General features: G+C 48.0%; 1 protein-coding gene across 7 annotated transcripts in view; it reads left to right on the top strand.

The window, feature by feature from the left end:
- The first annotated feature begins 942 nt into the window (after positions 1-942).
- Positions 943-14,138, top strand: part of RREB1 (ras responsive element binding protein 1) — a 118,686-nt gene continuing 105,490 nt past the window's right edge. For 2 of the 7 annotated variants that reach the window (XM_021534650.3, XM_021534700.3), the window contains exon 1: positions 1,031-1,279. Coding sequence is in view for 2 of the 7 variants with exons in the window: in XM_021534700.3 (XP_021390375.1) it covers positions 1,240-1,279 (40 nt within the window). In the remaining 5 variants the exon portion in view is untranslated. Of the gene's footprint in view, positions 986-1,030; positions 1,280-1,688; positions 2,050-2,099; positions 2,141-14,138 lie in introns of those variants that run through there. The other 5 variants (XM_021534667.3, XM_021534659.3, XM_021534642.2 and 2 more) reach the window with 4 other exon arrangements.

The following is a 14,138-nucleotide window of genomic DNA, read 5'->3' as shown; positions in this document are numbered from 1 at the left end:
CTCACTAGGCACTCCTCGGAAGCAGTGTTGGTTTACTTTTTTTCCCATCGACCTCTCAGGATGGAGCATTGCCAGGTATTTTGTTTTTATGTACTGTTATTATTTATCACACAACTCTAAACCAATAGCTGCTTTACAGTGAAATCCTCACCACTCTGAACACCTCTCCATCACTTTTTAAGTCTCCTACACCTTTGAACTTCCACTGCAGGGAAAGTGACGGGAAGGATGGTGCCGCGCTGCGTAACTACCTGTACGTGCAAGCGGCCGCATCTTGCCTTTGATTGCACTAACACCTCCTGTTCCTGTGCTGATGTTCACGGTCCTGTTACATTTAACGTGTCCTTTAGGTCTGGGTGGATGACTGACCCCTGCGGGGACCCAAATCGCGCAAGGATTAAAAGTTTCTGAGGAACCAAACACAACCAGAAGGCGACTCCTGCCTGCGGCCGCTGTACCTGGTGAGGCACCGGGCTGGGAGGCAGAGGAGGATGCACAGACATTTATTTCCACGGCAGCGGAGAGCCCCGGTGAATTCCTTAAAGCCGGCGGCGCGGCACCGCCACCGGCGGCTCCGGATGCGCTCCAGCCCCGATCCGGGAGAGCAGCCGGCCGGCGGGGGACACGCACGCCGGGCCGGGAGCCGGGAGCCGGGAGCGCGGCCGGCCAGGCCCGCCCGGGCGAGCCCCGCGGGCGCGGCCGCCGGAGCAGCGGGAGGGCGCGGGGCGCCGCGTGGCACCTGGCCGCCCCCCCGCTCCCCCGCGCCTGCCCCGGGCATCCCGCTGCTGCGCTGCCGGGCGGAGAAGGGAGGGACGGAGGAAGGGTGGGGGGAAAGTTGTGCTCACTCCTCTCCTTGGAGGCGCCCCTCCCTCCCCGCGACGAGGGCGAGTTAGAGATGCTATGTGCAACAGGCTGCTGCTGCTGCCGCGGTAGCGCGTCCCCGGGAGAGGAGCCGGAGCGACACGTGATGTGTCTCCTTATCAGGGTGCGCGGGGCAGCGCGGGGGCGGGCAGGGGGCGGGCGCGCCCGCGGAGCGCAGCGTGGCGGGGTCCCTAACCGTGCCCATCTCTCCCCTCCAGGGAGGCGCGGAGGACGGGAAGTTAGCGCGGAGTTGATGAACTTTGCACATCCACAGAAACGCCATTTTGATTCCTTTTTCCGGAACAAGTTTGCGGCTCCCTCCCGTGCGCGCTCCCCCCGGCGCGCCCCCGCGCCCCCCCGGCGGCCCATCCTCCCGGCATGTCGCGGCGCAAGCAGCCCAGCCCCAGCAAAGTCCGGCGTAAGTACCGTGGGGCTGCCCGGCCGCGGAGCTCCCTCACAAAGGGCAGGAGCGTGCCTTAACTCTGGAGGGTCTATTTATTTTTTTTTTTTCCTCTTCTTTTCTTTTTCTTACGGGGGGGCAAGAAGAAAGATGAGGAAAAATAAACTTCTGGAGGGGGCAGGCGCGGACGTGAGGACGTTGCAGCGTGTCGGCTGGTCGTGCGACTTTCTAAAAAATTAAATGCTCCTTAGAGGGGGGGAAAGTTTCCTTAAAAAAAAAAAAAAGAAAGGAGGAAAAAAGTTTGGCTGGCAGCGGTGGAGATGATGATGAGTTCGTGCAGCCTCCCTCTTCCCTTCCCCCGCTCCTCCCTCTCCTCTCCTCCCTCCGCGACTCCTGTTTTTTTTTTTTTTTTTTTTTTTTTCTTCCCTTGCCTGTTGCAGACTTTCTACCAACCAGCGGCACCAGCCGCGGCGTTTTGCCTTCAGGACCTGATGCTCATCCATATTAAACCGTCTGAGCTCAGGAATCCGGCCAGATCATCCCCCCCCTCCTGCTGCAAAGTTTATTTTTAACCAGCCACCGCCACAATTTGGATGGGTCTGCGAGGAAGCAACATCTTCTAGCCCGGCTCGCCCCCGTCTCCCGAGCTTGCCTTTTAACTTTTCCTTCAGGCTTATTTTCCTGCCGGCGGTGGCGGCGGGTCCCGTGGCGGCCCCTGCTCGCTGTTCCCGGCTGGGAGGGCCGCGCCGGAGCTGGGAAGTTGGGATGAAGGCGCCCCTTCTCCGCAGGTAGAGCCGGCTTGCGCCGCGCATCTCTCCGCTGACTTTCCGCTCCCCCGGCAGGGCCGGACGGCCGCGCCTGCCTTTCCTCGGCACCCTGGTACCTCTCCCCTCTCTTCTCTACCCCCTTTCTTTACTTTATTTGATTTTTTTCGCCTTTCCTCCACTTTCTCCACCCGCCCCCCCTCGTCTTCCTCCCCCCCGTCCCGGTAGGGACGTGCGTGTCCTTTCCCCTCCCGGCCTGCGCGGCGGGGGCGCGGGGGAGCCGTGCCCGGGAGGGCGGGGGGCGCTGCCCCCCGTGGGTCCCCCCCGTCCCGCTGCCTTTGTGCGGTGCCAGGAACACATCCCTACGCGGCGGGGCCAGCGGCGGGCAGGGACGCCTGGGCGGCGTCACCACTACAGGAAGGAGCCGGGCAGCATCCGAAGCTGAGGAGGGGTGTCCGGGCCCTCGCCCCCTTCAGCCCCATCTTGGAGGTGGGGAGGGGGCGGCGAGGCAGAAGTGACTGCCCTCCCGCAGCGGTGGTGTTTGGAGGTGAAAACAAAGTTTGGGGCGTTGCGGCTGCCGCCCCCCCGGCGCGGTGCCCGGTGCGGATGGGAGCCGGCCGAGCCCCGTCTCTGGGCGACTGCGCTCCCTCCCCATCGCCGTTGCTACGGGCCGGACTGCCCCGGCGGCGCCGCGGGGGCCGCGCTGAGGATGCGAGGCAGCTCCTCCTGCCCAGTTCGTAACACACGGGCTCGGCATCCCCCCCGCCCCATCCGCCCGGGGTGAGGGGGCGCGGGGGTCGCGGGCCGAGCCGGGCCGGGCCGGGAGCGGGGCGCGCCGAGATGCTGCAACTTTTTTTTTTTTTTTTTCAGCAGAGGAGGGAGGGCGGTGGATTGAACTTTGTCATGTCGCAGATAAGTTTCCTTTGGCTTCTTCTCCCTGCACTTCTCCCCCGCCTCCCTCCGCACGCACGCTTGGTTTTTTCCCTTTTTTTTCTTCTTTCGTTTTTTAAATAATTTTCCCCGTTTCACTTCTCGGCTCCGATATCTTCGCCTGCTCGGCATCCTCGCGGGGTTGCGCAGAAGGAGGAGAGCACTTCTCCTGGCTCAGCACATTTCCCTGCCCGGGCCGCTGTGCTCGGTTGCGCACCCCGCGGAGGCCCGGGCGCCTCCGTGCCCCGCCGCCCTCCCACGGCCGCGCCGCGGTGTCCGGCCCGCAGCTGATGCTCTGGTCCTGCTCGCCGAGGAGCCAGCATCCTGCCCGGGAGCCACTGGGCTGATTGCTGGAGGGAAGGCGGGGGCCATACCGACCATTCGGTTTTAATCCCAACTCCCTCTTTCGCCTGTTTTCTCTTGGAGATAAGATCAAGTGTATTTACTTATTTGAGAAAGTAAACATCTAGTTCAGTGTGATTTGGGGCCAGTGGTCTAGGAAAGGCAGCGAATGCAGTGGATGTTTCCTGCCATTCCAACATCCAGCCCCATGGCTTGGAAAAGAAATTGCTTATTAACAACAGGAGCAGTTGCTAAATAACGTCGTGTTGTCACCCCTACAGTGCACAGTAGACAACTGTAATGATGGCTGAATTTTTTTCGTTGAGGCCGGTCGTTTTGACACAAGCACTGAGTTTTGTTACCGCAGTTCCTGTTTTCCACAGGGTCAGCGTGCGTGAAAGGGATGCAGTGACTCAGGGTCAGGCCAGCCATATTTGTTTTAGGTTTTAATTTTCTCTTTGAAGACTTAAGGGTATATAGTCTTTTCTTGGTGGGCCTGCATAATGCTGATTAGCCTTAACCAGAGTTGGGTACATCCAGGAAAGAATAGGCCTTTTTGTTTGTTAGAAACCCAGAAACAGCATGAATCCATCATCCAATCAATCAGAGTACCAGGGCTCTCCCTCACCTGCCGGCAGGGACACATCCAGCCTCTCATGCTGCAGGGCAGCTGTTCCTGACCAAGTGTGGCCTCTTTTGCTCCCTCACCTTCCTCCTCCTGGCATCCGTATTTAGAACTGAATTCATATCATGTAGTTGGAAAAATATCATCCTTTAAATTCAATCTATTATTCTCCTTTCATTTCACAGATAGCTTCTAGTTGTCAAATTTGTGTTTGCCCATCAGAAGTGACTATTTATGTAGCCACTCTTACACATTTCTCACATTTCTTTTGAGAACTAGCAATGCTAAAGAATATATATATATTTGGCTTATATTGCAGAGTGCTGGCTGAGGTCTTAGGATTTTTTTGTTGTTTGTGTTTTTTTTTTCCCCACCTGGATCTGGGAGTGTGAAGCTTCACTTGAAGATTTCAGTGTAATGAAGCATCTTATTCTGACTTAGCTTGCCCAGGTTGTGATCCCATTCTTAATTCTTTTACAGTATTCAGTGACCTTCTGACAAAATGGCTTTTCTTTTTGATTGAGGATTGGGAAGTAACTTCAAGTTTCAAAATTGGGAAAACTGAATCTCTTCATTACCTGTCAGTAGTATGTGTGATCTCTTTTGGTACCAAAGATAAGTGCAGTGGTTTCCAAAATGTACAAGCATTGACTTATGTACTGCTTTCCTCACTCCTTAAGGATATTATCACTTTGCCTGTGTTGAAATAACACTATAGTCATAACAGAAGCTTGACTTTAGTCTGTGAAACTTTCTTCTTAAACAGAAATAGTTTGAATTGCTCTCAGTTGGATTGGATTTCTCATTTAAATAAAAATTGGTGATGCACTTACATTGTATAGATTAAAAACATATAGATAAATCCCTTTGGTTATATTCATTATCCCTTGTAAAAGTAGGTGGTGCTTAGAAGGTCATAGGATAAGTGTTGCTAAGCAGCTAAACAGAAGGATGCTAAAATTAACCTGAGTGTTTTTGAAAAGGATTCACTTTTTAAGTTGCAATAATTTTTTAATTTACTTAAAATACATCTTTTGCTAGTAAGGCATCAAAAAAATATACCTAGATGCCTAAGTAAAGCTTTCCAGGGGACTGTGTCAAATGTTCAAATTATCTACATGCAGGAGTAATTCTACCTAAATTTAGTACACCTAAATTTTACTGGCCGTTGATTTGTGCCCTTTGCAAGTGTCCCTCCAGAGTTATCTGTTGCTCCAGGAGCATCTGATGTATGTTGGATAGCAGCCTGTAGGGACAGTCTTGGGAAAAAAGAAACTGCAGAAGTTCCCCAGGAACAGGCAGAAAACAAGTAAATCCTGTTAGTCCGAAATCTATGCATGTGTGGAAAAAGCCCCTTTTAACTTTTTGATGAATGATGCCTAAGTTTGGAAATCTCTGTTTTAGGTGTACACTCTTAAAACATGTGAAATCATGTCTTCCTCTTTCAGCACGATAAAGGTTGTTTTGAAATGAGTGTATTATTGGACCGTGTTACTAGACCAGTTTGTGACTGCTGTGTTGTTGATGTGGTAGCTTCTTTCTTGGGAGATAATTGTCTGTAGAGGATGGTAGTTTTGTTCTCCTGAAGGTAGTGAGAATGCTTCTTGCTTTCTGTCTTCTACCTCCTTTCTGAATTCAAGTAAGATGGACAATCATAGAGTTACAGCTTTAAAATATGCCTTTTCAACAGCATTCTACAACTTGGAAAAGGGCCAGAAACTGCGTGTTCTTTTGAGAGCAGCTTTATCATGGATGGAGTGCCCAGGTACCCTGCAGCTTTGCTGGAAAGTCTCTTATGGAGCAGATGTAAACTTTGAGGGTGAGAATGAATTGCCTCCTGAGACAGTGCAACAGCTTTTTTTCTTGCTTTGGGGTGGGAGATTTGACTTGACTAGTTGTTGCTCAGCAGTTAAAGCAGATTTTCTTTGGGGAGGCATCTGAAGAATCCTTTCTCTGTGCGCATTGTTTTATTTTGTCTGCTTGTTTGTTGCTTTATTTTTAATATCCTACATAAACCAGCACCTGTGGGAGCTGTGGCTTCCCCCTTTCCACCACACAGTGATTTCAAAGGCAGGACTTGGGTATTTTTGGGAATGTCATTCTGTTGCTACACTGAAAAGTTAAGGTATTTGTGCAGAGCCAGGATGGGCTTGAAACTTGCAGAGCTTTGCCAGGCCAGGTTTGGTTATCAGCGTTTGATTACAAATGAACATTAGGTGAGGTTGGCTGAGGTGGGAAGTGCTGGCTGAGTTCTGGGGTACTTTTGAACAGGAATTTCAGGAGCATTGACTCTTTGTTCTTTAGTGCAAGAAATCTGATGATGGCTTATCTTTGATGTCTGCCAGTGATGTTTTTCCCACCTGAAGGTGTTCCCTCCACCTCACCCTACACCACTCTGTTTTGAATAGCAACATTTGAGGGCCAGTGACTTAAAAGAGTACAAACTTCTGAGACAGCAGTACTGCAGCATCTCACGCTCCTTCCTTCAGCATTTTACTTGGAGCAGGGTGACAGAACTTATTTGGAGCTTGTGCTAATGCTTTATTATGAAATGTTGAAAGTAGAAATAATTGCCAGCTGGGGCATATGCTCTGGGCTCCTGTTGGGCGGCTCGTTCATGTTGTGGTGGAAAAGGGTCAGAACAAGGAAAAGGGCCTGGACAAAAGGGAGAAGAGTCAGTGGGATACTTGGCTTGTGGCTGTGCTGGTATGAAACCTGTTAGAGCAGCCTCTTGCAGGCAGAGAGGAATCGTCCTGATGTCACTGAGCAACGCCTGGACCTGTGCTTCCTTTAGAAACAACACAGGCCTTCAAGTGTATCCCGCTCTTTTTTTTTTTACCCCTAATAATAACATTTCAGCCTTCAGGTTGGCCAGCCTAGCAATCAATAAAGGTGGTTGCCTTTGACTAGGTGCTTTACAAAAATACATAGTTGATGGGTGGTGACTGTTTATTCAGAATGATTCAACTAAGTAAGGCTAAGGGAATCTGAATACCTCTTTAAAGATGTAGAGAGAGGCAGCTGTTTCAACAGCAGGATTCATCTGCAGATTCCCAGCCATCCACAGAGGTGTTACAGCAAGGGAAAAGAAAAACTGTCAGAATCCCCCAGGGCATTGTTAGGCTTCTGAGCTAAAACAGGTATTCCAAGGACCATTAGAGAGGAAGGCCTTTCAGGCCCTGATGACCTCTCCTGTCTCCCTTGCAGTCTTCCTGTAGAAGCATGTGAAATGCAACTTTCAAATTAGTTTTCCTGCATCTAACCTTCCTGAGTAAAAATGGGTTTTGTTTAATCGTATTTGCTTATATAATCTCAGGATTTCCAGAGATCCTTTTGCTTTTGAGAAAACTTCCCCACACCCTGCCGTCTGAAATTTTTGTTGATCCATTTGCACAAGGGATGTTATTTGTGTAAGACTCTGAAAAAGTGTGGGAAAGGTGCTTGCACACAGTGGCCAAGTGACTTCCCAGTGTCAGCTTTGAAAAATGGAATTTAGGATAAAAGATGTGTTAGGCTTCTTGGAAATTTTCTGTGTTGATGTGCCTAAGTGACTTGTTAATTTGGTTCTAAAAGAGAAATATATTTTGTGATTAATAGTTGAATTTCCAGCCTCTCATACATGTAGAACTTCTCTACTTGGCATCTTCTGGTAGCTACTTTAACAGGTGTTAGCATGTGCTTTCTTGAAACAGCACAAATGTCCCGTAGGTGTTTTAGGAATGGGGGCTTGCATCATCTGTCCTTTGAAAATGGAGGATGATTGGCCATGGACAAACTTTTTAAAGTTAATTTAGGTATGTGCTTCCTGTCTGAGGATGGGAGAAACAAAATGTTCACGTTGAAGTGTAGCTGGCCTTTGCTTTTATTGTGAGTGATTAGCTGGCTTTAACTGGAGCCCTTGTTAGTCCTATTCCATACAGCAGGTGATGTCAGTGTTCAGGTGTATCGGTACCTGGGAGTGCTTTGTTCAGAGCTCTTGCATCACTGCAATAAATTCCACTGCTGTGTTCAGGCTGGACTCCTTCACACTGGTAACATTAGGGCTTGGACAAGAGAGAACTGCTTTGGATTTTGCACCAATATGCAGCACTACTTCCTTGTTCATTTGGACCACTCACAGTTTTGTGTAGGGGAAAGACCCTAGTTTAAGTTCCTCTTTTTGTTACACAATCTGTATTTTCTTCATTGAATTAAGTTAATCACATCTCATTGCTCTGTGTTTTGAGAGCATGAGAAGCAACCAGGTCATGAATACCTATGTGCTCTTCCTCATTCAAGTGTGCATTTTTTTCTGATGTTGATGCGGTTGCCAGTATATTGAAGAAACACACAAGGTGTCTGTGGCATCTTATGCATGTGCTTGTCTGCTTCATCCCCTCCTTCTCCTCAAAAGCATTCAGGTATCCTGAGTTGGTCTTCAGCTTTGCAGCACAGCTCACATAAAGCTGTGTGTACATCTTTATGCTTTTGAGTAGGAGGGAGGAGGGCTGCAGAAGGAGGCTTGCTTTCTGAGCACTGAAGGTTCAGGAGGTGGAAGCATGCGCCACAGAAGCCAGCTGTAGGAGAGCTGTAACTGGATTACTAAGGGATTCCATTTGTGAGGTTTGACTGTATTTTCCAGGGGAAGAACTGTGAGTGCAGCAGCAAGTGCTTCTCTACAGAGACATAACTTACGTCTCGTATTTAATTGTTGAGTGTATTTATTTTGGTCTGTTCTTCCAACCGCTGCATCATTTGTTTTTCTCCCTTATCAGATGGCCCAGCCAGGTGTTGCTAAGTACATCCAACTATATTTCCAAGTAAGGTTCAAGACTGTGGTCATTGGCAGCTTCTGGAAGAAGTCTTGTAGCAATTTCCCAGCCTTTACAGCAGATAGGTGTCTTTTCTGCTTGGTAAGATCTCCTGTCACTCTCTGGACTGTCAGGAGCCTAACTATCCATGCTGTAAAAGGGTAAAGGGAGCTGTATCACAGTGCCCGCATTTCTTGCTTTATTTTTGGAAACTGGTTTTGTTCAAAAAGAGAAGAATTATTTTTCATATAAGTGTTGCCTACACTTTGTGGGAGAAATATTCTCCATCCTCTGTCTCCATTCCTCCTTTTTGCAAAATGGCAGTGTCTTTTTGCTGAGCGTGCAGTGACTACCGTGTTCAGCCAAAGCAGGGGGTGAATTTCTAGGGGTGAGGGAAATGATCTGCCCATCAGAGTGGATGCCAGTTACCTTGGGAGGAAGCCATGCAGATTAAAAACTCTGCAGGAAGGTTCTGGTGGATTCTGTAAACTCTGTGGTCTCACTAACTGCAGTTTCAAGCAGTTCCCAATCTCTACTTGCAAAGCTTTTGGAACTTGTAAGCTCTTTAAATCTAGTGACTGAGGATTTTCCATGCTTCCCTTTTCCCTTGAGGAAAAAAAAACAAGGTTAGAAATAAATGGTAAGGTTACTACTTTTAAATGCTCAAAAGCCAACAAACGAAAGTTGAGGTGTTCACAGAACAATTAAATAGATAAAGTGAATGCAGATCATGCCCTGTGTACAGTTGCTGATCCATATTTAAGAAATCAGTAGATACATAAATAGTAGGTAGAAGTGGAAAATGTGTCTTCGTTTGAATCAACAGCAAAATTCTTTCAGGCTTCTCTGGACTAAGATTTTATGTGGGGTATATACAGCTGAAAGCTCTTGAGAATTCATAGCATGAAAGATGCCAGGAAACTTAAAAAAACTGAAATACTGATAGTGTCTTTGTATTTTTTTGGTGTTTGAAATTCCTACAGGTGTAGTTACAAAGTCAGTGCATCTGTTTTAGGAGCTTGTTTGATAAACAGCAAATGGAATTTGCAGTATAATAGTCTATTTTGACTAAATTCTTCCATCCAGGTTTTGGGCACCATTGCAAGTTTGGCCACTGCTGTGTCCTTTTTTTTAAATCCTAGAGGTTGTGTTTTACTTTCTTGAGTGTATTCAGTCTGGCGACTAGGAGGAGGACTTGTCCTTCCCAGGCCTGTGCTTCCCTGCAGGAAAAGGGGAATTTAGAGAATTCTCCCTGAGGATGGATTTGGGACAGAGATGGCCCCTGTGTGTTTGGGGCCAGAGTTTTTATTTGCACCATTGCGTAACTCAATCTCCATAGAAAGAGACGTGGGTTAGTGGCTTTGCAATGCCACATAGGCCACAGGCTTGCACGTGGCCATGGTGTGCCCCGAGCCGACGTGTGCTAGCACCAAACTGTAGATGTACTGATGCCTCCCTGGGGTTGTCCGGGAGATTCAGGACAGAAGGATCTGCTGTTGCCTGACTTTCGACCTCGTGCATTGGCAGCCTCTCATGTGCTTGCACGGCCTGAATTGACTGACTTGCAGTAAATGTTTCCGTTTGTGTGCTCGCTGTCTTTTCAAAATGATTGCTAAAAAGTATTTGGACCAAAAATAATCTACACTGGACAAGAAGATGCCAGCAGCATGTGCAAATTGCATGCTGTAATTACTGTCCCAGCTACTAATTCAGAGCTGCACAGATGTGGATTAGGAAAGTTCAGACTGCTGATTTAAAAATTTCCAGTATTTCTGGTAATGGATGTTTATGTCAACTGCCTAGTCCAAAGACCCAGGAAATGAAGCTGGTGGTGGTCTTTGTTTAATTCCTGGTATACAGATGCCAAGTGTTATGCTTTGATTTCCTACTCTGTAAACTCTTCAGGGCAGGGATCAGCATTCAGTTACTGAGTTTTGAAAAGCCACCTAACACACTGTGGAACCGACCTGCACAGCACTACCTCAGTATAAATGTTTAATTATAACTATCTTCTTACCCCATAGTAGAGCCTTTCCAGATACCAAGGTAGAGGCATGCTGGGAACCTGCATTGCTCCTGCTGAGGTGTCTCCTTATAAATAGACAGTTTTGGTTGCAAAGCAGTATTTGGGCAGCTCTCATAAATGCCTGTTTTGCATGTGAGTGAGAGATTATTTATCAATTTCTTTTCTAGGCAATACAGGTGCAAGTATATACACATGTTCAGGAGTCTGCCTCTGGTTGTTTGGTTTAGAAGTAAATACGTTCCTGGCTTTAATATGTGTTCTAAACCACCAGTCAAATCACATCCTTGTCTTTTGTTTTTGCTTTAGGTCTGTATGTAAAAGGAATGAATGTCAGGGTTCTGAAATTAGGAAATTAGAAGGAGAAACTGGGAATAGAAAGATGTCACCCCCTCAGTATGTCACCTTCCCAAGACTGAAATGAAGAGCAGTTGCTGACTCTTACCATTCACAAAGCAATTTAATTATTTTGCCTTGAATGACTTGTGTTGTAGTTACTGACTTCTTAAATCATCCCAAAAGTGATGTATGTATCATTCGTTATGTTTATACAGCATAAAAGCATATGGAGTAATGGAAACATCTATAAATTAGACCTCCAGAGAAGACTCCCATTTTAATCAGGTTACTTACTTGGATTAAACCAACCCAAATTTAAAACACATGGGCTCATGTACTAAACTAGTTGCACTTTCAGCACTCCAGGGGTCTGTCTGGGAGTTTATCGGTGCATTGCTGTAGTCTGTTCCAGCCAGCTTTGCAGAAGCAGTTTGGTGTTACTAAGGTTGGAATAAGCTGATGTCAGATTTTTGTCCACAGTGCATAGCAAGTAGAGGTCAAACACTTGTACAGCCGGTGATACTATGACTTGTGAAGAATGTACGCAGCAGGTCGCTTTTCAAAACATCTTTTGAAAAGCAGCCTGTGAGAGCAGTGCCATGTAGAAGAGACACGCATCTTCCTCTGGCATCAGCAAATGGATGCATCCTATCACATTGGACTGCTGAGCATGTTTAGTCATGTTACTGTAATAAGCTCTGGGAACAGGAATGGGTTCTGCCCTGTTGTGCTTCGGGAAGATTTGAATGAATTTGACTGGTTTGTTCCAGGGAAACTTGTGTTTCTATGTGCTGCTTTTGTGCTCAGTAGAGAGAAGTAAGGAATCAAGTTTTTTTGTGTGGCTGAAGGAGTGTTTCTTTGCATTATAGGATTGCTAACATTACAGTACCTAAACTCTTATTCTGTAGAAGAGATAAAACTAAAAGCATGACTCCTAGAATTATCAGTGTTTCTGGTGCTGGTAGTGCACAAACCTGTTTGGTTTTGGGACTCCCTTTTGTCCAGATAAACTTGAGTATTAGGGACCTTTCTTGTGCTTCCAGCCATAGCTCTCAGGCATCTCTATTTTTCCTGCCCTGGTGAATCATCCTCCAACATACACACATGTCAATTTTAAACATGCCTTGGTGGGGGTCCCCATCTTCATCCTTATTTTTTTGTCTTACCGTGATAGTTCTCAAGGTATTTTCTGAATTTGCTGGGGGTGGTGTGTGTGTGTGTGTGTGTGTGTGTGTGTGTGTGTGTGTGTGTGTGTGCATATGTCAGCAGCACGTCTAGATCGAGCCAAGCACTGATCCTGCAGACACTTTAAACACAGATACAATTCTACTTAAGCAGGTTGCTCCTTTAAAGTCAAAATACTGGCATGGGTAAAAGTTAGGAGAAGTGTTTCGGGATTGGGGCCTGCCTTAAACTTTAAGAAAAAGTATTGGTGACACAAGCCAGAATCTTTAACCCATGTGAGCCACATTTCCAAACTCACCTCACTAGATTCTGAACTTCTTCAGGAGGCACTGCTCAGCCCGAGGAGTTGCCACAGCTCTTGCAGCCTGAGAAGATTTGGTTTGGAAGAGAAGTGGCCAGAAATGTGGCCATGAACCCAAACTTCTTGAATACACGGTGTGTGCAAGAGTTAAATGAAAGTACTCCAGCAGCTCATGTGCTCTCTGTGTGCGCATACTTTCCTAATCTTGACATGGGGTCTGAGCTGCAGGCTCTGAGGGTGTATGTGAAGTTGGCTGGGCTGTCACCTTTTCACTCCCCGGATCTGGCTGCGGCTCAGCACGGGGACGCACCCCGCCGCTGGGATTACTGGCTGCAGAGAGCCAGCTGCCTAAAACCTGCCTGCGTGGGACTGGCTGGGCAGAGAGGTGCCCTGGCACACCTTCCTGCTCTCACACTGCTTCCTGCCCTTCCAGGGAGCAGTAGAGGGAAGGAAAAGTGCTGCACTGGCCCCCCGCCTTTTTTGTACCTGGGAGATTTTTTGCACCCGTCTGGTGCACTTGGGTCGATCTGGACGAGCTTTCTGCTCCTCTGTTATCATCATTTGGTGGGAGAATAGCTGCCTCCATGGATGGATCTGCTTTAAAAAGGGAGCAGCTGTACAGAGTGGTCTCCGTGCAGGTGGGCTGTCCCCTGTGCATAGGGAGAGGAAGGGCAGAGCACGTGTTTTTCTCCTCTAGGTGACAAAGTCCTACGGGCAACTTGGTCTTTGGCTCTCCGGGAAGAGAAGCTGCAGTTCTTTGAATCCACAGCATGCTGTCAAAAATAGCTGAGCATTACTGACAATAGACTGGAAATGAAAGCTGCCAGTCTTTTTTTCTACTTAAGTTTCTTCGGAGAGGCTGCCAGTGGCCACCTTGCCCCACCCTGCAAACGTGTGGGTGGGAGTGGGGGTAGCCGGCAGGAGGGAACATCACCAAAAAGGCAGAGAGATTTGGCTCGTGGCCACACACAGGAGCAGGAACAGCTGCCTAGATGGCCCCCGGAGCCTCACTGATGTCAGCATAACCAGCGCTCCTTAAAACACAGCACTGTGTGTGGGGGGTGACGAGGAGCAAGGCTGGGAGCAGCTTGAAGGGGGTTAGGCAGCACATAAAACCACCTCCACAGTTCTTTTTTTTTACCCCCCCTCTTCTAAACAGACCTCTACTTTCTATAGGGTTTGGGTGAGTGAGAGTTATGAGAAATTCATAAAACTAGAACAAGTTACCAAAAGCAAAGAGCAGAAGGAATATGCATTGTAAAATTCGCATATGGCTGCAGCGTGTCTGTTTGCTTGGGTTTTTTCCTTCTTAGAGAAGTGTGGCTAGGAACAGTTCAGCACTGTTGGATATATCTGTCGGTGCTGTTCCCTCCTTTGTCCCCTGAGTTGTCTCTGAGAACCTCTCACACTGTGACAGATCATACTGTCAAAGATCATACTGTGTTTGAAAAGTGTCTGGCTTGCCTTGGGATGCTGTATGAAATACGGCAGGATGTGGCATCCTGCAGGGAGCATGTCATGTGTGCTTGCTTGGCCTCCTGCGCGTGCTTGAGCAGAGGAAGGGAATGCACATCAGAG

The sequence above is a fragment of the Lonchura striata genome, chromosome 1 (genome assembly GCF_046129695.1).
Source record: "Lonchura striata isolate bLonStr1 chromosome 1, bLonStr1.mat, whole genome shotgun sequence".
Taxonomy (NCBI): Eukaryota; Metazoa; Chordata; class Aves; order Passeriformes; family Estrildidae; genus Lonchura; species Lonchura striata.
Note: the sequence above shows the minus strand (reverse complement) of the source record. Positions and strands in the feature narration are given on the sequence as shown.